The 25,352-nt window shown below is 53.6% G+C and overlaps 3 protein-coding genes across 3 annotated transcripts in view; 2 read left to right on the top strand and 1 right to left on the bottom strand.

Annotated features, from left to right (window-relative positions):
- The window catches only part of Ngdn (neuroguidin), a 39,267-nt gene extending 23,778 nt beyond the window's left edge, over positions 1-15,489 (bottom strand). Inside the window, exons 1-2 of the mRNA XM_085698529.2 lie at positions 15,353-15,489; positions 12,978-13,116 (exon numbers count right to left, since the gene is read on the bottom strand). Coding sequence (XP_085554655.2) covers positions 12,978-13,116; positions 15,353-15,366 — 153 coding nt within the window. The 5' untranslated portion in view covers positions 15,367-15,489. The remainder of the gene's footprint in view (positions 1-12,977; positions 13,117-15,352) is intronic.
- Positions 1,187-12,263, top strand: LOC125407237 (myosin-7). Its single transcript, XM_087912335.1, has 25 exons — positions 1,187-1,204; positions 2,096-2,133; positions 2,385-2,440; positions 2,845-3,053; positions 3,339-3,482; positions 3,720-3,876; positions 3,962-3,989; positions 4,511-4,619; positions 4,705-4,797; positions 4,905-4,968; positions 5,304-5,402; positions 5,627-5,730; positions 6,341-6,479; positions 6,571-6,689; positions 6,809-6,958; positions 7,257-7,427; positions 8,055-8,364; positions 8,605-8,672; positions 8,987-9,074; positions 9,677-9,794; positions 9,941-10,064; positions 10,271-10,407; positions 10,645-10,900; positions 11,633-11,884; positions 12,030-12,263. The coding sequence occupies exons 4-25, from the start codon at positions 2,853-2,855 to the stop codon at positions 12,261-12,263; spliced, it is 3,165 nt and encodes a 1,054-aa protein (XP_087768461.1). The 5' UTR covers positions 1,187-1,204; positions 2,096-2,133; positions 2,385-2,440; positions 2,845-2,852.
- Positions 15,490-15,595: 106 nt separating the features above from the next.
- On the top strand, positions 15,596-23,467 carry LOC148120165 (myosin-7). Its single transcript, XM_087912030.1, has 14 exons — positions 15,596-15,853; positions 16,037-16,163; positions 16,301-16,419; positions 17,983-18,179; positions 18,630-18,813; positions 18,948-19,113; positions 19,214-19,338; positions 19,900-20,208; positions 20,427-20,630; positions 20,732-20,857; positions 20,965-21,240; positions 22,423-22,518; positions 22,634-22,768; positions 23,343-23,467. The coding sequence occupies exons 1-14, from the start codon at positions 15,614-15,616 to the stop codon at positions 23,358-23,360; spliced, it is 2,322 nt and encodes a 773-aa protein (XP_087768156.1). The 5' UTR covers positions 15,596-15,613; the 3' UTR covers positions 23,361-23,467.
- The last annotated feature ends 1,885 nt before the right edge of the window (positions 23,468-25,352 follow it).

Genomic DNA, 25,352 nt, shown 5'->3' with positions numbered 1-25,352 from the left:
AACCAAACCATGAAGCGGTTGCCTAGACACGGAGCAGCGAAGCTTGCTAGGCCCTGCAGCAGGAACAAGGACCGACTGTGCGCTGTCCAGCGGCTGGACGCTAGCGTGGCTCCCGGTCCCTGCAGGGAAAGGAAAGATTTTTTTTTCCTGTCCTGTCTCTCTCTCCACTTGCAAGAACAAAGATTGCATCCATGTCTGAACAGAGGTCGGGTGGACCAGCAACAGTAGCTGTATTATCTACAGCCCTGGTAGGCTCACTCCTGTGCCCCTCGCGTCTGCAGGGCAGAGCGATGAAAACAGTCAGGAAAGAGGACCAATAGGTAACTGGTCCTCCACACATAGTGGGCCATTACCTTCCACGGAATTCCTAGTCCCCCGTCCCTGGCGAGGATCAACTTCCTATCTGCTGAGGTTCCCCCACCTTGCTCCCCTGAAGCTGTGGGACCTTAGAGGAAGCACTCTCACCTCCGCAAAGTGAAGCACGTAGGTGGATCACACTAGAGACCTGCCTGGCTCAGTGATCTCAGCACATTGCCTGCCGACCCCGTGAAAAGCCATGCCTGAGTCAGCTCCAGTGTCTAAACTCTCTGATCATTCTTTTTACTACTTAACCAGGAAGCTGCCTCCTGACTGCTCCAATCCAACTACCACACCAGGGCCGTGCCCCCAACTCTGCCCTGCCCCGCTTTGCTGTTGTGATACAACCCCTTCCCACCTCAGTCAGATGTGGGACTCAGGCCAGGAGACTGGGGAGGGTACTGGAAATAGGACCAGGCTAGTGCTGGGGGCAAGGGCTCTAAGGGGCAGCAGTGCCAGGGCCCAGGCCAGGGCTCTGTCTGCCTGAGGTCACGGTGGTCGTTGTCAGCTCACTCTCCAGTGAGCTGCGGAATGTAAGAGATATTTTTGCTTCACTCTGAGCCACCCCGCCCCCTGGAACTCAGACCCTGAACATGCCATGCCACAACAATGACGACCACTTCCAATTGTTTCCTGGCTGAAGGGGGGGGGAGGGCGAGTACTGTTTGGACAAGGGAAGGGGGGGAGCCGGGGGGGGGGAATGCTTTTAGTGACAACAGCCCTTTCTAAATCTGGCTAGGGACTGGGTGCAGGTGGGGGTGGGGGCACCCTGCTACCCCATATATACAGCCCCTGAGGCCAGGTCTGGCTCTGAGCAATCTCCTGTGTCCTTCCTTGCTGGCCTCAGGTAGGAGCGGGAACTGGAGGCCTTCTTCTGAGATAAGGGGCTCCAGGTTCCGGAAGAGATTCCACGAGAATATCAGGCTTCTGAAAGGACTTCACGTAGTACCCGATTATTATTGAGCACTCCTGTGCAGATCTAAATATGCAGGCTTGTGCCATAGAAATGCAGGGCCCGTGTGTTCCCCAGGGAAAATATCTGTATCTGAACATGGCCCAGAATGCAATAGTGGGGGGGGAGGGTGCACGCACGCACATGCGTGTGCATTTGCGCACAAATGTGTGGGTGCACCCTTGAATACAAGCACACGTGTCTTCAATGTAGGGGTGAGTATACTTTTCACCGTGTAAGATACAGTAGAGGACGTACTTGCCATCACGCCTGGGTACAGCGTTTTGGGGGAGGAGGGGGAGAATGCTGGAGAATAACTCTGAAGGAAACCAGTACTGTGAATAATTGAGTCTGACATGTACACACTGTCCAGGGCGACTCTGTGTCCAGTCTCTGCAGCAGGAGCTCACAGGCATGCAGGTGTCTTGGGGAGGACTCTGAGTCAGCCACGGGAGTCAGCCTGTGTGCTTGGCTGTTCTTGAGGCACACGAACACTGTGGGGGCGTGTGCGCTGAGGATAGGAGGCAGCCTATCTTTCTGGAAAGTGTGTACACACACAGCAGTCATGCGTGCTCATTAGGGGTTGTGGAGGAGGCGCTGGGATGGAAGACCCATCTAACAGGATGCTGTTAGAGTCCTGACCCTTGGCTCTTGTTTTGGGCCCTGAGAAGAGCAAGCCATGTGGCCTCGGTTTCCTCACGTGTCCAAGGGGTGACCGTGGAGTGAAAGAATCAAAGTGCTTTGTCTGAAAAATATTAAACCAATGTCACTGTTATCGCTTTGTAGGTGGCTCAAAGAGAGGAAGTCTCGCCAGTCGGGTACAGGTAAGGGTAGAACAACCCCTAGGGGTAGAAGATTGGGGCTCAGAGGCAACAGAAAATTGTTTGAATTAGTTTTGGGGAGAAAGGAAATAGCGTTTGAAAAGGAAGGAGGAGACTGACCAGAGGACTGAACAGCGCTTCTGGTCTGTCTTGGGGGTGGAGGAGGGGGGATGCTGAAGAGAACAGCGGACAGGATGAAGGTGGCAGTGGCCAGGTTGGCCTACAGCCTGCCGCAGCCCCTTTCCTTTCTCCAGGGTTCCTCCAGGCCTGGGCCGACTTCCTCATCACTAGACGCGTTTGAGAAACTAAGGTAAGAAGGGCTGAAGTTCAAGTGCTGGGGGTTCTGGGAAGACTGAACATGGTAGCCCAAAGCCTTTCTTGCCCTGCTCGGAGACAATGACCTGGTTTCCAGGAGCTCCTTGCCTATGGCCAGTGAGGGATGGGGTCTGTTGATAGGGAGAGATCGAGGCAGACAGAATCCTGCCCAGAAAGAAGGTCAGGACCCTCCCCAAAGAGTGCCCCAGCTTGAACAAAGTGAAGCTGTCCCTTTTGCCAGGCAGTTGTCAGGCTGATCTCCCATTTAGGGGTAAGCTTGAAGAGCAAGGGACTCGCGGGTGGTTCCTCCTGAGTGCTGAGCGTGGTATCAGATCTGCCACCACAGGGGAGAGCCAGGGAGGGAGAAGGCACGTAGGTAACAGCCGCTCCTCACCCCAGGCTCAGCCATGGCAGATGCCGAGATGGCCGCATTTGGGGCCGCAGCCCCCTTCCTGCGCAAATCTGAGAAGGAGCGGCTGGAGGCGCAGACCAGGCCTTTCGACCTCAAGAAAGATGTGTTTGTGCCTGATGACAAGGAAGAGTTTGTCAAGGCCAAGATTGTGTCTCGAGAGGGTGGCAAAGTCACTGCTGAGACAGAGAATGGCAAGGTACGTGTGGGTACCCGTGTGGGAAGCCACTTGAGAGAGCCCCACAGCTGGGGTGCACAGAGAGGGTACATGCATGCACACCTGAGGGCCACTGAGCCTCCTGTCCTCCAGGTAGGATGGAAGCCCAAACTCTCCCATGATCCCTCTGACTCCCAGCCTCCACCCTACATCCAAGATCCCTCCTCAGCTAAATAGCATCTCACCCACCCGTACCTTCCCTACTCCCCACGTTGCCAATAGAGCAGGACAGACACAGACTGACAGGGCCTGTGTGGGCTGTTACAGACGGTGACCGTGAAGGAAGACCAGGTGATGCAGCAGAACCCGCCCAAGTTCGACAAGATTGAAGACATGGCCATGCTGACCTTCCTGCACGAGCCGGCCGTGCTGTACAACCTCAAGGAGCGCTATGCCTCCTGGATGATCTACGTGAGTGTGGCACCAGCCTGTCCCCCAGAACCTAGGGCTTCCTGGGCAAGAGCAGCCTCTTGAAGCCAAGCCAGGAACAAGGCGCTCTACACAGGCTCCTGCCCCTTTGGCTCAGCTGTAACACTGGAATGGTTCCGCTGCACACATTCTGAGCTCTCCCTTTGCTTTCTTCCTCTCCGGGGGTCTTTCTCGAATTCTGAAAATCACCCTCACACGCTTTCTCTTCCTCACCCCCAGACCTACTCGGGCCTCTTCTGCGTCACTGTCAACCCCTATAAGTGGCTGCCAGTGTATAATGCTGAAGTGGTGGCTGCCTACAGGGGCAAGAAAAGGAGCGAGGCCCCGCCCCACATCTTCTCTATCTCTGACAATGCCTATCAGTACATGCTGACAGGTGAGCCTGGTGTCCTGGCCTGTGTCCCCCTCACCCCAGCCCCCACCTAGCCCCCACCCATTGTCTCTCCTCTTCTCTCTTCCAGATCGGGAGAACCAGTCCATCCTTATCACGTGAGCATGGTTCCAGACTCCCTAATCCCAGCCCCCAGGGGGAACCCAGACTCCTTTGCACACACCTATGATTCTCTTTCTCTCCACCCTATGCCCATTGCTTTCTTCTCTGATCTTTGCCCTGGCTCCTTTCTTTGTGTCCCTCTTCCTCTCTGCTTTTCATCTCTCTCGGTTTCCTCGCTTGCTTCCTTCGCCCGTTGCCTTCTAACTCTTCCATCCTCTCTAAGCCCATTGGATAAAGTCCACACGCGCGTCTTCACCGCCTCCTCTTCCTTAGCTTTCCTTTCCGAAATCTTTTCCTTCTTCCACCCACTCTTCCAAAACAGTCCTCCCCGCTGATTGAGCCCATTCTCTTGCGGCATCTTTCCTGCTTGCTCGCTGGATCCTTGGTGCCATTCTCTACCAACTTCCCGATGAGACTGCCCCTCTCCAGTAGGGATAGGTGTTCTCTCCTCACTTGAGGTTTGTTGATCATAAGCAGCAGTATTTACTGCCTATTGAGCCTTTGCCTGTCACAACAGGGGAGAATCCGGAGCTGGTAAGACAGTCAACACCAAGAGGGTCATTCAATATTTTGCTGTTATTGCTGCCATTGGGGACCGCAGCAAGAAGGACCAGACCCCAGGCAAGGTAGGCCTGTTATCACCTAAGGGCCTGCATTGTGAGAAAAAAAAGTAGGGAGTCTTCACCTCCCATCCTTCATGACCTCTTACAGGGCACCCTGGAAGACCAGATCATCCAAGCCAACCCCGCGCTGGAGGCCTTTGGCAATGCCAAGACAGTCCGGAACGATAATTCCTCTCGATTTGTGAGTGATACTCCACCTTGTACTTGGGACTTGGGCTGGCTGAAGATTGGTCTCAACTATGAGCCTTTCCCAGGCTCACTACCACCCTCTACTATCCATCTCTTCAGGGAAAATTCATTCGAATCCATTTTGGGGCAACTGGAAAGTTGGCATCTGCGGACATAGAGACCTGTAAGTTCCGTGAAGCTACTGGGGCTTACTTAGGCTGAGCCCACCCTGCCCCACACTGCCTGGTCTCAATACCTTTCCCCAATACCCCAGTTTTGCTTTCTTTTTCTGACTCTATGCTTGCCTGCCCTAGGTTTTCCCTCTGTCTTGGGTACCAGTGCATGTTCTTTTGGGATTTTTCTCTGAGATGCTCTTTCCTTCTGGGTCTCTGCCCAATCTTTGTGCGTGACGTCTGCACGTCTTCCCTGCCCTTCGTCACCACGCTCCTCATCCCCTTTCCCTCATTTCTTTGCACCTACATTCTGCCCTTTCATTCCTCCTCCTCTCTCCATTCACAGACCTTCTGGAAAAATCCAGGGTTATTTTCCAGCTGAAAGCAGAAAGAGATTATCACATTTTCTACCAAATCCTGTCTAATAAAAAGCCCGAGCTTCTAGGTGAGTCAGACTGAGACCAGCTATTTCCATGGCAACCCAGTCCCCTCTGCCAGTGGCTGGATTTTGTCGGTATGCCTCGGGCCTAATGACACTACTAGATCCAGTTTTGTGGGTCAAGCCAAACTCTGAGCCTTCGTCCCCTTGGCCCGCGTGCTATTAGCCAGCAGCCACCCTGATAGCCGGGGGGTTATGGCACATCTGAACCACGCTCCTCCCACTCTTAGACATGCTGCTGATCACCAACAACCCCTACGATTACGCATTCATCTCCCAGGGAGAGACAACTGTGGCCTCAATTGATGACTCTGAAGAGCTCATGGCCACTGATGTAAGTATGTGAGGACGCAGCCGGGGGTGAACAGGGAGGAGTGGCCCATGGGGCCAGCTCAGGAGCAGAGCCACGGCAGTGGCTATCTGATTTCTAAAGAAATACAACCCTCCTTGAGAGCTAGAATGTGCCCTGTAGACAGGGCCTGCTGAGGCGCGTGCTAGGAAACAGGAGACTGGCCAGTATCGGGTGCTGTCACACCAGAGTGCTGAGAACCATGGACGGGAAGGCAAAGGACAAAGTGGCACCACAGGAGAAGTGGGAAGGAGAACCATAGACCCCGTGGGGCTGGGAGGAGCTATGGATAGAGGGATGCATGCAGGTGTGAAAGCCTAGGCAGGGGAGTGAGGGAAGGGCTGGGACCACAGGTGGGCAGCCCATAGTGGCCTGCGGCAGAGAACAGGTGTGACTGTTGTCAGTGCGCAGTGACAAGGCAGGACCCTGATCCTCTGCTGTCTCTCTTGGTTTTGGAGTCCCTCTCTGGGTGTGGAAACCATACTTGACAGGGACTAGGGAGACACACTCAAGTTCTCTCTCCAGCCTTCGAAGGATCTCATTAACCAGTCACACTTCCTTTTCTGGGATTCACCGATGTGGGACCCGCTGACAGAGCGCCTTTGATGTGCTGGGCTTCACTCCAGAAGAGAAGAACTCCATTTACAAGCTGACAGGCGCCATCATGCACTTTGGAAACATGAAGTTCAAACAGAAGCAGCGGGAGGAGCAGGCGGAGCCAGACGGCACTGAGGGTGAGAAGCAGGAAAGCCGCCGAGCGGCTGCGGGCCACGTCTGCAGCACGCGTGTCCTGTACTAACTCTGCCACCTGCCCTGTGCTTCCAGAGGCTGATAAATCTGCCTACCTCATGGGGCTGAACTCAGCCGACCTGCTCAAGGGGTTGTGCCACCCTCGGGTCAAAGTGGGCAACGAGTATGTCACCAAGGGGCAGAATGTCCAGCAGGTGGGTTGTCTCCGAAAGAGAAACGGACGGAGGAGAGATCATGGCGTGCTGGGGTACGAGCTTTCCAATTCATCCTTCCTGGTAGCACAACTCATCTGGACCTCTCCCTTACCCTGCAGGTGTCATACGCCATCGGGGCGCTGGCCAAGTCAGTGTACGAGAAGATGTTCAACTGGATGGTGACCCGCATCAACGCAACCCTGGAGACCAAACAGCCACGCCAGTACTTCATAGGTGTCCTGGACATCGCCGGCTTTGAGATCTTCGATGTGAGTCCGGGAACCCTGGCCTGGAACGCCACTTGTCCCTCACTCACTCACTCACACCTTTGGTCACGTGTGGAGGACCAGCCGTGGGCCAGGCCCAGGATGGCAGTGGGGAGCCTATAGTGACAGAGCCAGTCCCTGTCCCTGCCCTCAGGAGAGGCTTTCCCTTCCCTGTCATGACCTGGGAGGGGACCAGCTATACCTGTGCTGGGCTCCATGTGGGGCAGGCACAGCCCTAGGCTGACCCCATGGCCACTCAGACCCTCAGTCAGCCTGCCTGACTGGCTGTCACACCCTCCAGTTCAACAGCTTCGAGCAGCTGTGCATCAACTTCACCAACGAGAAGCTGCAGCAGTTCTTCAACCACCACATGTTCGTGCTGGAGCAGGAGGAGTACAAGAAGGAAGGCATCGAGTGGACGTTTATTGACTTCGGCATGGACCTGCAGGCCTGCATCGACCTCATCGAGAAGGTGTGCCCGGGCTCCACTATCCGAATCTGTCGCCCACACTCCACACGAACACTTCAGAACTCCAGATAAGGGGTGGCTCTTCTCCCTTCTGATGAGTTCAGTCTAAGTATCAGAAGTGGGACTCCAGAGGCCTTTTCCAGAGGCCTGTGTTGTCCAGAATGTCCATGACAGAGTGCCCACAGCTGTGTTCCCACTAACAGCTGTGTTCCCAGGGGCTGCAGACTGACACCTAAAAGACGGGCACCTAGAGGTTGACTGTCTCCACCAGCATGGTTACTGACCCTGGCTTGCACACATCTAAGGTTCAGGGAGCATGCAGGTGGTACGGGAGTCAGAAGAGGGCACTGTGTTTAACCTCAGCATTGCAGGGATCCAGGAGACAGACGTATGTTAAAGGTACTAGTAACAGCCACAGACTGAGACTTGCAAAAAAAAAAAAAAGACCCCAAAACAAAAAACCAAACTCCCACCTGTGGAAGCCTCGACAGGTGTCAAGCAGTAGACGGCTGCTGTTCTTGAGCCGAGCCTGGTTTCTTACCCTCCACCCTGTTTGAGCACATGCTGACATGAAGAACATATGTCTACCTGAGTGAAGTTTACTCAATGGTTCTCTCCCTCCACTCTCAGCCCATGGGCATCATGTCCATCCTGGAGGAAGAGTGCATGTTCCCCAAGGCCACAGACATGACCTTCAAGGCCAAGCTGTACGACAACCACCTGGGCAAGTCCAACAACTTCCAGAAGCCTCGCAATGTCAAGGGGAAGCAGGAAGCCCACTTCTCTTTGGTGCACTACGCTGGCACGGTGGACTACAACATCCTAGGCTGGCTACAGAAGAACAAGGACCCCCTCAATGAGACGGTGGTGGGTTTGTACCAGAAGTCCTCCCTCAAGCTGCTCAGCAATCTATTCGCCAACTATGCTGGAGCTGATGCCCGTAAGTGTGCCTGGCATTAGCATTCTAAGGTGTATGCCTAGTTCTGAGGCACATCAATTGCAAAACCTCACCCCTTCCCTGCCATGGAATGCCCTGGGGTGTATGGAATAGACTCAGTGAGAGAGAACTGGGTGGAGACACTGACGCAGCCACTTTGAAAACCCTGTCTGCCTCCATTCCCCATTCTTGGCCTCCCTACATGCCCCCTAATGCCCCCTTTCTTGGCTTCCTCTCCCACAGCTGCAGACAAGGGCAAAGGCAAGGCCAAGAAGGGCTCATCCTTCCAGACCGTGTCCGCTCTGCACAGGGTGAGTGTGTGTAGAGCCACACCTAGCAGGGTCCCCATTCGTTCACTCCCTCAGCCCCAGCGCCTGCCAACACCAGCTCTCCTCAGTCCTTCCTGACCCTCTTCATGGCTGTGCCTCTCGTCTCGTAGCCTCTACTCTTGCTCCCCGTCTCAGCTCTCCCATTTCTCATCTGCCATCCGCCTCCCCCTCGCCTGTGCTCTCCCTGGAACCCGAAAGCCTCCTCCTTCCTGTAGTCCCTCCATTCCTTCCTCTCCTCTCCATTTGCTACTCCTCCTTCTTGCTTGCTTTTATTTCTCCCTCTTTTTCTGACACAGGAAAACCTGAACAAACTCATGACAAACTTGCGCTCCACCCATCCGCACTTTGTACGCTGCATCATCCCCAACGAGACAAAGTCTCCAGGTGAGTCCATGAACTTGAACGAGCCCACACTGGGCACACACTGTCTCAGAGACAGGACCAAGTACTCTCCAAGCCTTGGTGGCTTCCAAATCATTTTCTTCTCCCAGACTTCCCCTCCAGTGTTACCTTATGCTGGGAATGTATACCTCAGAGTGATGTGTAAGGCATTTTTATGGCTATCAGCTCATGAGTGACTGAAAGCCCTTAATGAGGCATATAAGGAATGTCTATCTGTTTTTAAACCGTAGAAAACAAAATATCAGGGAACCTGGGTTCAAAATCTGGCTCCGATTTCAATGACCTCACTGACCCTTCTACAAATCCCTTAGCTCACTCACCTAGAAGATGAGATACATCTGTCCTGGAACCAACTATAAAAATCAGTATAAATTATATGAAGTGATAGACGTGAAATCTTTTGGTTACTATTAAAAGTGTGGCGAGGGTGGTGGGAGGAAATGAAACAAATAAAGAATTATTACTGACAGATTGGCTTGCTAAAGTAACTAACTAATGTGTGCCCGAGCCAGAATGGGAACCCAGTGGACTTGGTGTTAGTCTAGCTCTCTCCCCAATAACTTTTCTCCTTCCTGCTGCCCCAGGGGTGATGGACAACCCTCTGGTCATGCACCAGCTGCGATGCAATGGTGTGCTGGAGGGCATCCGCATCTGCAGGAAGGGCTTCCCCAACCGAATTCTCTATGGGGACTTCCGGCAGAGGTGGGTAAGGGGTGCCCGGGGCTCAGGGAGCCAGGGGTGGGCTGCTTTGGTGGGAGTGGGGGCCTATGATGGCCCTGGAATTCTGCAGGCAGAGCAGACCCACACCCACCCAGGATGCAAATAACTCTGAGAACTTCCCTCCCAAGGTACCGCATCCTGAACCCAGCAGCCATCCCTGAGGGCCAATTCATTGATAGCAGGAAAGGGGCTGAGAAGCTGCTGGGCTCCCTGGACATTGACCACAACCAGTACAAGTTCGGTCACACCAAGGTGAGCCTAGAGCTCCACGGAATGGGTGCAGAGCAGGTAGCCATACTGAGTGCCGCAGCTGAGACGGTTGCATTCCCCACAGTCAGACCTAGAATGCGCAGGTGGTGGGTACCTGGAAGCTCACTGAACACTCTTCCACCCACCTCTACTCTGGTCACCCTCCCTTGAGGCTGTGCCCCACGCTGGTTCTACCCACTTGCCCACAGGTGTTCTTCAAGGCGGGGCTGCTGGGGCTGCTGGAGGAGATGCGAGATGAGAGGCTGAGCCGCATCATCACCAGAATCCAGGCCCAGTCCCGAGGTGTGCTTTCCAGAATGGAGTTCAAGAAGCTGCTGGAGCGCAGGTGAGAGGACTTTAAAGGCGGTCCCCAGACCTCCTGAGGTCCAGGCCAGTACAGCGACAGTGTCAAGAGAAAGGCATCAGCGGGAAGGCACCTTATGAACACAAGATGGTCCTTAGCATCCGAAGGCCTCGGGGAGGGTGAGATAGATAAGGAAAAGGGGCTTTATCTAGGAATAAGGGTCTTAGATGGGAGGGAACAGGAGTGGTCCTCACGCTGTTCCTCTCGCTGTCCCGACAGAGACTCCCTGCTGATTATCCAGTGGAACATCCGGGCCTTCATGGGGGTCAAGAACTGGCCATGGATGAAGCTCTACTTCAAGATCAAGCCCCTGCTGAAGAGCGCAGAGACGGAGAAGGAGATGGCCAACATGAAGGAGGAGTTTGGGCGAGTCAAAGATGCACTCGAGAAGTCGGAGGCTCGCCGCAAGGAGCTGGAGGAGAAGATGGTGTCCCTGCTGCAGGAGAAGAACAACCTGCAGCTGCAAGTGCAGGCGGTGAGGCCCCATAGCTATTGTTAGCTCCCCTGCTGCCCCCTCTGTACCGAGGAGTGCACCGTCTTGTCCCTCATAGGCTTAGGATTCTGGGAGCACATTTTCAAAGAGCCCCAAACTGGTCCCTCAGGAGGAGAAAAGGCAAAAAGCACCCCCTTTTAAACACACAGGTTTAGTCATGTAAGGTGGCACACACCTGTTATCCCAGCACTTGGAGACCAGAGAAACAGAAGTTCAAGGCTGGTTTTTGTTATAGCATGAGCTCAAGGCCAGCCTGGGCCATAAGAGATCCTGTCTCAAATGCGTATGTATTTGTACACACATACACACACATACACCCACCACCCACCCACCCACACACACACAAGGTGGGGGTTCCTAGCGGAAACTGTAGACCATCTTCGAGCCTAAATTTCTTCATGCTTACACAGGAATTAAGCTACCGGTTTTATAGGTTAAATTCACAGTGTTTGACGTCAGCAAATGCAAGTTCTTCAAGCAAGGAAACTAGAGGAAAAGGCCATGTGAAGACTTTCCATTTCCTCCTCTCCTTTTCCCACCGAGTGCTCCCAAGCCACATCATCCTAAAAGCCCTCCCTGTCCTCCTGAGGCTCTTTTCAGCCGAGAATAAGCCGGGTCCCTCTCCTCTCTGGGTGCTGCACCTCTCCCTTCTGCCACCTGTGAGGACAGGGACCCATCCTCAGACCACCCTCCCTTTCTGTACCGTGACCCCAGGAACAAGACAACCTGGCTGATGCAGAGGAGCGCTGCGACCAGCTGATCAAGAACAAGATCCAGCTGGAGGCCAAGGTGAAGGAAATGACCGAGAGGCTGGAGGACGAGGAGGAGATGAACGCTGAGCTCACTGCCAAGAAACGCAAGCTGGAAGATGAGTGCTCGGAGCTCAAGAGGGACATTGATGACCTGGAGCTGACACTGGCCAAGGTGGAGAAGGAGAAGCATGCAACAGAGAACAAGGTGAGGCCAGCTTCCTCTGGTTCCAAACCACAGTAGTTAGGAAACCTCATGGTAGTTCCAAACCATATTGCTGCAGCCTGGAGGTTCTTCTAGCTGTCCCCAGTGGGTGCCTTTTGACTTAAGGGGAATGTGGGATTTTTTATTTGTTTGGCAGGTGAAAAACCTGACAGAGGAGATGGCTGGGCTGGATGAGATCATTGTCAAACTGACCAAGGAGAAGAAAGCTCTGCAAGAGGCCCACCAGCAGGCCCTGGATGACCTGCAGGCTGAGGAAGACAAGGTCAACACTCTGACCAAGGCCAAGGTCAAGCTGGAGCAGCAGGTGGATGACGTAAGTAGACAGGGTGAAACAGGCTTTGATACAGCTAAGCATGTCCATCTGCGCTGAGAGGTATGTGTGAGTGTGTGTTGGGTGAGGGTATTGAAAAGTGTTTATTCTCCTGATATCTTCCCAGAATAAATCTGGGGTATAGGAAGCATGAGGGTTATCGATTTCAAATAATGTATCTAATCTCACTGTTATTTATGATCAATCACAGAACTAGGCTGTTGGGTTTTTTTTAAAAAAACATAATTAAATTTTAAAGTTTAAAACTTAAACCCACATAACTCTATCTTTGACCATAGGGTTTAAAGAATTATCTCCTAAGAACATTATATATCTCTTTGGTAAATTGTGAGACTCTTTGAAGAGGATCTTGGCAGAGTCTGATCCTGAGTGACCATTGGTCCCTCATATGTGTATATATGTTTATCAAACCCCTTACCATTCTTCTCTAATAACCTAAGTATTTGTCTCAGCCGTAGGACTAAGAGCTCCCCTCAAATGGGAACTTGAGTTTGCTCAGTTTTGTGTCTTCAGTACCCTGTCCAGAGCCTGGAACCAGTAGGTACTTACAGGATGCTGAATGAATGATTAGAGTTTTGGAAACTTATCCCAATTTCATTCATTCAGAAAATATCTATTGAGCAAACCCTCCATTCTCAACATTCTCATGGTTACCTGGAGACATTGGTCCTTTCTAGGGGAGTTTCCAGAGTCCTGGATTTCCCAAGGATTTCCAAAATGTAGAGTAACAAAACCAAGGTCAGAATGCTATACCTCGTGGTACATAGCTGGCCCTTCTCTCTGCCAGCTGGAGGGATCCCTGGAGCAGGAGAAGAAGGTGCGCATGGACCTGGAGCGAGCCAAGCGGAAGCTGGAGGGTGACCTGAAGCTGACCCAGGAGAGCATCATGGACCTGGAGAATGATAAACAGCAGCTAGATGAGCGACTTAAAAAGTACCGAGTTCCCACACGGCCGTGGTTCCTTCCTTTCAGCCCGCCTTTCAGCCCGGCTTAGCTCACAACTGTGAAAGCTCACCCAGGGGCCGTGCTAAGAGACAATGGATGCTCAAACTGAGGGCAAAGACCTACAGGAAGAGTACTTTCCTCTCTAACACACACATTAAGGCCCTGTGGTTCTCCCTGGCAAGGAGTCTTGCTTGGAACCCTCAAACCCCTTGTTCCTGCTAGGCCCTTGGGAGAGGGGAAAATAAAAACATATTTTCTTTGTGAGCACTCAGACAGGGAGGAAGGCTGCACCCAAAAGCCTCCCTTTGGGCTTTTCTACAGAAAGGAAATTGAATCACAAAGAAATGGCTCTGCTGTTAAGGAAAAAAAAAATGAAGGGCTTGGGACATTTCTTTTTTCTAAGTAACTTCTTGTCCCATCTTTATGGCAAAACCTTCCAAAAGTTGCACACACAGACTTGGCTAATAGTGAGTTGCAAAAACATGTTTTGATATTTGAAGATCTTATCATATAGGAAACTTCACACTTCCCTAGACAGAGTTTTAAATTATATGTAAATGTGTGTGTGTGTGTGTGTGTGAGAGAGAGAGAAAGAGAGAGAGAGAGAGAGAGAGAGAGAGAGAGAGAGAGAGAGAGAGAGAGTGTAGAGCATGCAGACATCAGAAGAGGGCATCAGGTCCCTGGGGGCAGCCTGAGGTCAGTGCTGGGAACGACCTTGCTTCCTCTGGAAGAGCAGCACTCTCTACGGTTGCACCATCTCTCTAGCCCCTGCTCCGTCTCCTTATAAAGATGATATAGAGGTGGCTGAGGCTCAGCAAGGTCAGCGAGTTGAGAGGAAAATGAGTATGATCAAAATGCATGATGGAGGGATATGAATCTGGCCCTGTGTACAATGTTTATTCCCCAATTTAAAAAAAAAAAAAGAGGCTACTGAGTTGCCTAAACTAACTGTGAGAAGTTAAAGATCACGCCCCCCTCACACACACACACACACACACACACACACACACAGAGAGAGAGAGAGAGAGAGAGAGAGAGAGAGAGAGAGAGAGAGAGGTCTTTGAAATAGTCTCATCCTTTCACAGATGGAAAGCATAGCCCAGAGGGGACAGTCCCACAGAGGCCAGCCCTGCCTCTTACTGGACTTGAATCCTTCAGCAGGTGGTACTCTTTGGGTAACCTAAATCACTCTTGGAAGGTTTTTTTTCCCCCTGTGCTTAGTTTTATAGCCTCTGATCTCTGGTGGATACTCCAGGTGCCTTCCTGGCCTCCTACCCCACCCCACCCCCTTTCTTCCCTACAGGAAGGACTTTGAGTTAAATGCACTCAATGCCAGAATTGAGGACGAGCAGGCCTTGGGCAGCCAGCTGCAGAAGAAGCTCAAAGAGCTTCAGGTAAGGCAGGGGACTCCAGCTGTGTGGGCAGGGCCTGGCTGGTTCTCAGCTTCCCTGGATTCCCTCCAGCGTGTGCTATTCCTGAATCACAGGAGCTGTGTGTCCATGAAAGGGGGCAAAACACAGAAGTCTCCCCGTGGGATTCCCACAGGAGGGGCTTATAGACCCGAAGAAAAGAGCCTGGGGGGAAACAGGTCTAGAGGGCAGCCCTCCTGACTTTCTGTCTCCACTCTGGCTAGTCACATCGTCATAGAATTGTATGGTCTTGAAGCTCACCCTGTCACCTGCTGATTTTTAAAATCCCTGCATCCTTTACGGTTCATTCCTCTATAGCAGTCGTTGAGTTAGACCTTCAGTATTTTATCAAGCAGGTGTGGTTTTCTCAGTCAGACTTTTGCTATTTTCTTGCCACTAAACTGCTTGGAAAAACCCAAGAGACACAGATTTCTTTGTCTTCCAAGAGATCTGTTTCCTTCTAATAAAGATAATAGGCAACCCTCAAGCATAAAGGAAAGCTAACTGGGCTGTGCAAGACACCTTCCTCCTGGGGCTGGAGGGATGGCTCAGTAAAGAGATGGCTCAGTGGTTAAGAGCACTGACTGCTCTTCCAGAGGACCCGGGTTCAATTCCCAGTACACACATGGCAGCTCACAACTGATCTGACAGCAGGGGATCTGACACCTTCACACCAATGCACATAAAATAAAGTTAAATAAACCATTAAAAAGAAAAAGACACCTTCCTCCCAATCCTTCTAAGTCCACCTCTCCAGTAATATAGCAAACTCACTTGATGTTCTCCATGGGCCAGGGTCTTTTAGAGCTCTGGGGTGAGGGACATCAGGAGGCCCTCAGTGGAGGGGTCCAGGAAGCCGGTCTGAACCTCTGTGTCCCTGACTAGGCACGCATCGAAGAGCTGGAGGAGGAGCTGGAGGCCGAGCGCACAGCCAGGGCCAAGGTGGAGAAGCTGCGCTCAGACCTGACCCGCGAGCTGGAGGAGATCAGTGAGCGGCTGGAGGAGGCCGGTGGGGCCACGTCTGTGCAGATAGAGATGAACAAGAAGCGTGAGGCCGAGTTCCAGAAGATGCGGAGGGACCTGGAGGAGGCCACCCTGCAGCACGAGGCCACAGCTGCGGCCCTGCGCAAGAAGCACGCGGACAGCGTGGCCGAGCTGGGGGAGCAGATCGACAACCTGCAGCGTGTGAAGCAGAAGCTGGAGAAGGAGAAGAGCGAGTTCAAGCTGGAGCTGGACGATGTCACCTCCAACATGGAGCAGATCATCAAGGCCAAGGTGGGCCCTCTCAGCCGCCTCCCTCCCCTGGTTCCCTCCATCGGTCTTTTTCCTCCTTCCTTCCCCTATGTTCTCTGCTTGCCCCCTTCCTTCCACGGATCCCTCTCCATTTCTTCTTTAATTGTAGCCTTACTCCATTTCACTCCCTTCCTGCACCTACTGTGGAACTCCTCCCTCTCTTAGGCTAACCTCGAGAAGATGTGCCGGACCTTGGAAGACCAGATGAACGAGCACCGGAGCAAGGCTGAGGAGACTCAGCGCTCTGTCACCGACCTCACCAGCCAGCGGGCCAAGCTGCAGACAGAGAACGGTGAGACCGGGGCTGGAGCTCCATGAGCCACCCTAACTTGGGGTGCACATGCCCCTCACGTGCCCACGATGTCTCCAGAGAATGGAACCTACGGTTGAGGGTGGGGAGGGGTTGAAAACATCTTGGTGCCTCCCCAGGGGAGCTGTCCCGGCAGCTGGATGAGAAGGAGGCACTCATTTCCCAGCTGACTCGAGGCAAACTCACCTATACCCAGCAACTGGAGGACCTCAAGAGGCAGCTGGAGGAAGAGGTCAAGGTGAGGCCTGGGCTCTGCCTGGCCCAAGCATAGAGTGCACCAAATGCCCTTGAGTCTCATCTCTTTCTTCCCTAAGAGAGAGGCTTCTCTGGTCCACAATTCTCTACAAATTATAAAAAGAAATAATAGCCAGCCTTTCCTAAGTGTCCTTTAAATCTGTTTCCCAGACTGAGAGGTGCCCTTTGGGGTGCTACGCTAGGGTGGGGGGTGGGGTGAAAAGGCGCGGAGGAAGTAATCTAAGGCAGTGGCTTTCAGCCTGTGGATCACGGCTCCTTTGTGGGTCAAAGGACCTTTCCACTGGGGTTGCATATCAGATATATTTACATTACAAACAGTAACAAAATCACAGTTCTGAAGCAGCAAAAATAATTTTAAGGTTGGGGGTCAGCACAACATGAGGAACTGTATTAAAGGGTCACAGCATTAGGAAGGTTGAGAACCACTGATCTAAGGAGACAGGTTTTGGCCTTCTTGGGTGTAGATATGGGGTGCAGGGTTATGAGAGCAATCTGAAGGCTGGAGAAGAAAAGTAAGCTGGAGTCTTTGCCTAGCACAGTACTGATTGTGAGAGAGAGACAAGAGCGTGAGTTCTCAAATACGCCGGGGCTAGAGCTGCAGCCTAGTTAGTAAAGTACTCGCCACATAAGGATGGAGATGGTTGGGCCTGAGTCCAGTCCCCAAGACCTGTGTAAAAAGCTGGGCATGGCGCCACACTTGTAATCCCAGCGCCGAGAAGGCAGAGACAGGGAGGCTTCCTAGAACTGACTGCTCGCCAGTCCAGTCAAGTTGGTGACCCTTAGGTCTCAGTGACAGACTTCGTCTCAAAAACTATGGTGGACAGTGTCTGAAATGACACCCAAGGTTGGCTTCAGGCCGCCGTATTCATGCAGAAACACCCAACATCCTCCCCACAAAACCCCAGAGCTGAGTACCTCCTGATGTACCTCTTATAGTGTGGTGGTCGTAGAACTATCCTGATGTCCCTGGGTGTCCCTGTAAAGGCAATGGATAACAAGACCTGCTACAAGGAGCACTGGGCAGGGGGCACAAGGAGCACTGGGCAGTGGGCACAAGGGGTACTGGGCAGGGAGCACAAGGGGCACTGGGCAGGGAGCACAAGGGGCATTGGGCAGGGAGCACAAAAAGCACTGGGCAGGGAGCACAAGGAGCATTGGGCAGCAGGCACAAGGAACACTGGGCAGGGGGTACAAGGAGCACTGGGCAGCGGGCACAAGGAGCACTGGGCAGTGGGCACAAGGAGCACCGGGCAGCGGGCACAAGGAGCACTGGGCAGTGGGCACAAGGAGCACTGGGCAGGGGGTACAGGAGCACTGGGCAGCGGGCACAAGGAGCACTGGGCAGTGTACACAAGGGCTTCCTTTGTAAACAGGGCAGCGGTGCTTTACTCTGTAGGGTCATTCCAGCTCAGGAAGCCACTCCAGGTTCACTGGAGACTTGGAAGTAGATGTGGTCAAGGGAGCATGTTGAGACGGGGTAAAGGTATGCCAGGGGTAACCTTACGGAAAAAGTTGATCCACTCCCTTGATGCCCACCTCTTCCCAGGCCAAGAACGCCCTGGCCCACGCCCTGCAGTCAGCCCGGCATGACTGTGACCTGCTGCGGGAACAGTATGAGGAGGAGACGGAGGCCAAGGCTGAGCTACAGCGTGTCCTGTCCAAGGCCAACTCAGAGGTGGCCCAGTGGAGGACCAAGTATGAGACGGACGCCATCCAGAGGACAGAGGAGCTGGAGGAAGCCAAGTGAGTCCCGGGCAGCCAGCCCTGGCTGATGCTCAGTAGGCCCCACCTAGGGGACCCTTAGTGTGTGGCAGTGCAGGAGGGCCCTGCCCCAGCCCCACCTCCTGCTCCTCTCAGGGAAGCTTTTTGCTCGCGTTATGTTTCTCATCCGAATATAAGACGAACAAAAGGTTTGTCTGAGGGCTGAGTGCTCCCACCTGGGGTAGGGTGCTGTAGGGAATGGCGGTGGCAGCCAAGAATGGTCTTCACAAGTGTCTAAGTCTTCAGGTTCAGCTACCAAGATCTGCCTAAGTGTTCAGCCTCTGGACCCTGACCTTGCGCTTTTCTAAATGCTTCTAGATTGCGAAGGAGAGTCTTTTGGAGGGTTCACATGTTTTTCTCTTGTCCAAATCCACCTCCTCCATTTTCCCCGTCCCTTTCTACCCTGCCCCCCTTTCTACTTCCCCTGGACAGGAAGAAGCTGGCCCAGAGGCTTCAGGATGCAGAGGAGGCAGTGGAGGCCGTCAATGCCAAGTGCTCCTCCCTGGAGAAGACCAAGCACAGGCTGCAGAATGAGATCGAGGACCTCATGGTGGACGTGGAACGCTCCAATGCCGCCGCCGCAGCCCTGGACAAGAAGCAGAGGAACTTCGACAAGGCAGGCTCATGGCGGGGCTGCGGGCAGCGTGCACGGGGCTGGTGGGGGCAGTGCCAGCTCAAGGCCAGAGCACTCTCCTTGGAGGCAGGGGAGGGGCCCGGGGCAGCTCTGGACAGTGTGCCCCTGCCCTGCAGATCCTGGCAGAGTGGAAGCAGAAGTATGAGGAGTCCCAATCAGAGCTGGAGTCGTCCCAGAAGGAGGCGCGCTCCCTGAGCACAGAGCTCTTCAAGCTCAAGAATGCCTATGAGGAGTCCCTGGAGCACCTGGAGACCTTCAAGAGGGAGAACAAGAACCTCCAGGGTGTGTGACCGAGGGGCGGGAAGGGCCACGAGGGCAGGGGAGGACCAAGGGTGATTGCACAGCCCTCCAATATTGATCTTTCTGGTCCTCTGATCCTCAGAGGAGATCTCAGATCTGACTGAACAGCTGGGTTCCACTGGCAAGAGCATCCATGAGCTGGAGAAGGTCCGCAAGCAGCTGGAGGCTGAGAAGATGGAGCTGCAGTCGGCCCTGGAGGAGGCTGAGGTGGGCGTGCAGGGGAGAGCAGGGCTGGGGTGTGGGATGGGATCTAGACTTTGGTCCCTATTCCTATTTTCCCTTAGCCTGTTTTCCTCCTCCCTGGCTCATTGCCAGGGCCTAGGCCAGTGCTGAACAACACAGACAGCACCCAGCAAACATTTGTCAATGAACGAGTTCAGGGTCACCGAAATCCCTTCATGCAAACATTTTATTTACTGCGTCTCCGAGGCATTCCTATTTCCACTCAGCCCTTTCCACCTCTGCCTGCCTGTTTTTTTTTTTTTTTAATACTCTGCGCTTGATTGCTTCTGTTTCCTTGGCAACACTTTTCATTTTCTTCTTTGTCTTCCAATCTGGCTCTCCCTGCTGGGAGTCGGGCTCACCTTTTCTTCAGCTTGCTTTCATTTCTATTGTGTACACTCTCTCCTCCTTCCTCTGCACCCGACTGCAGAGCCATGCACACTATTCCCGAACTCTCTCTGTATCGCGGTTGTTAAACAGACTCCCACTTCTGCCCTGGACACTGGCTATGTGCCTGCCAACCCTTTCCCCCCACACCCTTTCCAGGCCTCCCTGGAACATGAGGAGGGCAAGATCCTCCGCGCCCAGCTTGAGTTCAACCAGATCAAGGCAGAGATCGAACGGAAACTGGCCGAGAAGGATGAGGAGATGGAGCAGGCCAAGCGCAACCACCTGCGGGTGGTGGACTCTCTGCAGACCTCCCTGGATGCAGAGACGCGCAGCCGCAACGAGGCTCTGCGGGTGAAGAAGAAGATGGAGGGCGACCTCAACGAGATGGAGATCCAGCTCAGTCATGCCAACCGCATGGCTGCTGAGGCCCAGAAACAAGTGAAGAGCCTCCAGAGTCTGCTGAAGGTACCCAGAGACTTCCGTAAACAGTGTGTCACCTCACCCAGAGAGGGGACTAATCAGATGGCAGAGGCACTAGCTCTCTCTTGTCACACAGTCGTCGTAGAGCTAGCTGACAAGTCAACCCTGAGCCACCACAATGGACTTTCTACCCACATCCAATTCTATGTGACAGCCTTGTGAAGGCCAGCCTTCTATCTTATGTTCACTTTGCTGATCCTCAGGACACTCAGATCCAGCTGGACGATGCCGTCCATGCCAACGACGACCTGAAGGAGAACATTGCCATCGTGGAGCGGCGCAACAACCTGCTGCAGGCCGAGCTGGAGGAGCTGCGGGCTGTGGTGGAGCAGACAGAGCGGTCTCGGAAGCTGGCGGAGCAGGAGCTGATTGAGACCAGTGAGCGGGTGCAGCTGCTGCAATCCCAGGTGAGGGGGTGCCCTGTGCATTCCTGAGCTCAGCTGGTGACAGGGGACGGAGCCCCTCAGAGATGCCCAGAGTGTTTCCTACTCTGCCATTCTCATCCCAGAATACCAGCCTCATCAACCAGAAGAAGAAGATGGAGTCAGACCTGACCCAGCTCCAGACTGAGGTGGAAGAGGCAGTGCAGGAGTGTAGGAACGCGGAGGAGAAGGCCAAGAAGGCCATCACAGACGTGAGTCCTCTGCCCTGCCTACCCACTCCAGGCCAGCATCTCCCCAGCCTGCTCAGTGAGCCCACGAGGACCTGAACAGACCACGTGCCCCCTCCTCCCGTGCACAGGCCGCCATGATGGCGGAGGAGCTGAAGAAGGAGCAGGACACCAGCGCCCACCTGGAGCGCATGAAGAAGAACATGGAACAGACCATCAAGGACCTGCAGCACCGGCTGGACGAAGCCGAGCAGATCGCTCTCAAGGGTGGCAAGAAGCAGCTGCAGAAGCTGGAGGCCCGGGTTCGGGAGCTGGAGAATGAACTGGAGGCAGAGCAGAAGCGCAATGCAGAGTCGGTGAAGGGCGTGAGGAAGAGCGAGCGGCGCATCAAGGAGCTCACCTACCAGGTCGGGAGAATACTGTGATCCCAGCCTTTGCACAATGTCCTACAGCCACAGTGCCAAGCAACCAAGGGGAACGGAGAGGTGTTGCTACTTCTTCCTAGCCATAGTTGGCGTGCCGCCCCTGGGCGCTCTTCACTCTGCCCTAGCATGGCCAACTCTTGTCCCCTGGCCCAGAGGTTAGTGGTTGAGCCTTATAGCCTGTGTGTTCCACCTTGACATGCACCCTCAGGTCATTTACCAGAGATGTGCTCTAGACAGGCACAGTTTCAACCAGCAATGCCTTTCCCCAGAAGATAATTTATAGCCAAGCTTGCTATCAAAGACCCCAAAGCCATTCAGATAAATCTCAAAACTTTTCAGGTACCCAGAGCAATATGAACCCAGCTTTCCGACTCTCCATTAGAATTTGTGACTCAGTCTAGCAGGCTGCGCCCTCCGAGCACACTTTGTCCTTAGCCTAGCTCAAGTTCGTGTCAGCTCCTTGCAATCCAGGAAATTCCATCATGCTCACAACCCCGGAGTCACTCCCGGTACATGCTGGGCCCAGAGCCAGTGGGCTTATGCTCCGTGCTGTTCCAGGGCCTCAGGAGCCTGCTCCCTGGGACAATACACATAAGTCACTGTACTCTTTCAGGAATCCCATTACCTCATTGGGTTCTTTCATTATATAATGATTTAAAATATTCACATTAGAAGTGAGCTTAGTGGCACATGCCTATGATTCTAATACTCAGGAAACTGAGACAGGAGGATCATGTGTCTATGGTTCTTTGGTTCTTCTAAGGTTAGAACCTTAGAACCTTCTAAGGTTCTTTGCTGACTTCCAACCCTGGGGCTCTGGGGTAGGGAGGTGGGGCTTGGAAGAGGGAGGGGCCTCTTCAGAGGTGAAGGCCTTCCCCCAGGACCCTGTGAAGCTCTGAGCTGGCACAGCATTGGTCCATGGATCCCCCTCCAGCAGAACATAGAGAGTCTGCATAGAGAGTCTGGGCTGCATAGAGAGTCCACGTCTCAATAAGATGCTCCCTGGGTGAGAAATTATAAGCAAATTTCAAGTATTCTGTGAGGACCAGAGAGTAGCATTGGTTCAGAATATAGCATTCAGGATGAAGAAGTCAAGGGAAGCCAGGGTGGGTGCTGCCTCCTCGAACTGTGCCCTCTCACCTCTGGCCGTCCCCCGCCATCCAGACAGAGGAGGACAGGAAGAACCTACTGCGGCTGCAGGACCTGGTCGACAAGCTGCAGCTGAAGGTGAAGGCGTACAAGCGCCAGGCTGAGGAGGCGGTGAGTGACCTCGCTGGGGTTGAAGCCTGGAGGAGGGACACAGTGTGCCTGTCCCCAAGACTGGAAGGCTAAGAGACCAGGTCCCTTCTTATCCATCCCATTTGCCTGCCCACAGGAGGAGCAGGCCAACACCAACCTGTCCAAGTTCCGCAAGGTGCAGCATGAACTGGATGAGGCAGAGGAGAGGGCAGACATCGCCGAGTCCCAGGTCAACAAGCTGCGGGCCAAGAGCCGTGACATTGGTGCCAAGGTGGGTTCCTCCTCTGGACCTGGCTTGTCACCTCCCACAGCCCACGCGATGACTCTGTCCCCTCAGACGATACCGTGTAGTATGTTCCCTAGTTGACCCACAAAGTCCCAAAGGCTAAGGCAATGAGTCCCCAGGGACTTTTCTAAGGTTCTTCTCATTTTCAGTGATTCTGGGCATCCCAGAGCAAGCGGAGTCAGAAACCCGACACAGCCCCAGTTTATATACACCCTTTAGATCCAGTTCCTTCCAACCACCAGCTTCTGGTTCCCAGTTCAGTTCGGCTGCTAACCTTAAAACTCAAACACGAAAAGAATATCCCACTTGATCTCACAGAGGCAGCCTGCCTCTAACCTACTCAAGTACCCTTTTCTCCAGAACTTTTCCCTCCTCAACTGATCCCTGGAAATACATCCATGCCTACACAGGGCCTCCCGCCAGGTCACACAGGGGCTCCCGCCAGATCACACAGGGGCTCCACCGACCAGAAGCCCAAGTTTCAACTTCAGTTTCCGAGCACTGTCCTCAGGGTGCTGGCTACCCCAGAGCTAATTTGTACTTTGTTTTATTTCAAAAGGGCCTGAATGAGGAGTAGATCTTGAACTGCCCGGCCCTCAGGGTGCCTGCGAAGCCCTCAGATCTGGAAGCCTTTGTAACTTCCCTTAGGAGGAAACAGAATAAAGCAATTTTCTTTGAAGCCAAGACCCTGCCTCTAGTCTCTTCTTTGCTGACTTCCAACCCTGGGGCTCTGGGGTAGGGAGGTGGGGCTTGGAAGAGGGAGGGGCCTCTTCAGAGGTGAAGGCCTTCCCCCAGGACCCTGTGAAGCTCTGAGCTGGCACAGCATTGGTCCATGGATCCCCCTCCAGCAGAACATAGCAAAAAGGACACACCTCTGCTTTCAACCTTTCCCCAGGCCCAGTGCCTGTCAGGTTGAAACAGGATTTAGAGGAGACCCTGAGCTCATCCAGAGCACTGAGTCCATCCATCACACACTTTCGTGCCCGCTCTAATCAGTACCCCACATTGATAAAATCCAGAGCTGGCCCATGGGAGGAGGCCCGGAATATAGGGACTGACCAGTGACTCTTCAGTCAGTGGCAGTATGACCCCCCTCGGCAGATGTGGTAATGTCCCCTTAGACCCCATCCTAGGCAGGTCTCTGGGAGGACACAGGATCACAGATGTAGTCACATGCCCTTCCAAACATAGCCACCTGCTATGAGATCCTGATCATAAGGAGGCCACAGGAAGAGCCCAGGTCCCCACACTTCCTCTTTACACCCTCATCCCTTCTCCCTCTCTAAAACCACCCCTCTCCCTAGAACGGGTTTGAACAGCCATGAAGGGATCAGTAGAGTCCAGAGAGGAGCACACCGGAAGAAGGGGATGTGTGGAGAAGCCCAGGAAAGCTTAGAGCCAGAGCCAAAAAGAGCAAGAGATAAAGATGCTGTCAAGGTAGCCAGGCTGGGCACAGACAGAGGGTGAAGGGCTGAGAATGGGTGAGGAGAGACAAAGAAGACCAGAACAGACTACTGGGGGGCACTGCAGGTGATGCAGTAAAGGGGGAAACTCGGGCTACCTTTAAAGATAAATCATGGAAGCCAAGGAGAAGGAAGGCTGGAGAGAACTGAGGAAGAACACGGAAGCAAGGACAAGCCAGACTGAATGCTCCATGTGATCAGCCTGCCGAAGGCAGAGCCCAGGTATGAATGCCTGCACAGTAGAGGCTAGGTCTGATTTCATGACAGGGGACAGAAGGAAGATACGGGAGCAGACAGAGACACGGGGAGCCAGGTAACAAAGGGATGGACTGCACCCCAAAGGCCTGCTCGGCCTTTGGGTCCCTCTCACCTGTGACCAGAGTGTTCATCTGTGTCCACCTGCTCTGGAACTTTCATCAGACTGCAGGACTGGTTTGGGAGGCAGCTGCAAAGAGTGTGTGAGAGCCAGGGGAGAGAAGGGGGCCTAGAAAAGGAAGGAAAGGCCAAACCAGGCCACAGAAGCAGGCAGAGCCCAGAACTGAGTTAACTCTTTCCTTGTCACACCTTCCGTGGGAGACAACGGGAACTCCATGCCCACAACCCTCTATGGGCCCCCACTACCTACACCAACTTTGGCCTGCTTGGCATGCAGGGTTCCCTGAGGACAGAGCCTGGTCTTTGTCACTTGGACCTGACCCACGCTGACCCAACGTTCTCAGTCCCTTATCATGTCCTCAGGACCTTGAAACCAGGCAGTGACATATTAGGCCATAGGCTAATCTTGCAGCTTGCACACAGTGGCCTCCAGTGACCTCCAGTGACCTAGCTGCAGACAAGTGGCTTGCATCCCCAGAGGGCAATCATTTGGCTCAGTCACCTGCAGATGGGAATGCAAGGTTGGCTCAGGACCCTTCAAGCGTGCAAGATCTAAGACCCCTGGAGGAACGCGTGTGTCCCTGAGCCCATGATGGGGCAATGAAGTATCTTAGGGGGCTGGTGACCTTGGGAGGACACCACATCACTGGCTGAGAGTGCCATACCCAGAGAAACTGACCGCTGTGTGTTCTACCCACCTCCACACTCTAGAGCTATATTGAGAGGTGACA

The sequence above is a fragment of the Myodes glareolus genome, chromosome 12 (genome assembly GCF_982192425.1).
Source record: "Myodes glareolus chromosome 12, mMyoGla1.1, whole genome shotgun sequence".
Taxonomy (NCBI): Eukaryota; Metazoa; Chordata; class Mammalia; order Rodentia; family Cricetidae; genus Myodes; species Myodes glareolus.
The sequence above is the reverse complement of the archived record's forward strand: the minus strand, read 5'-3'. Positions and strand labels throughout refer to the sequence as shown.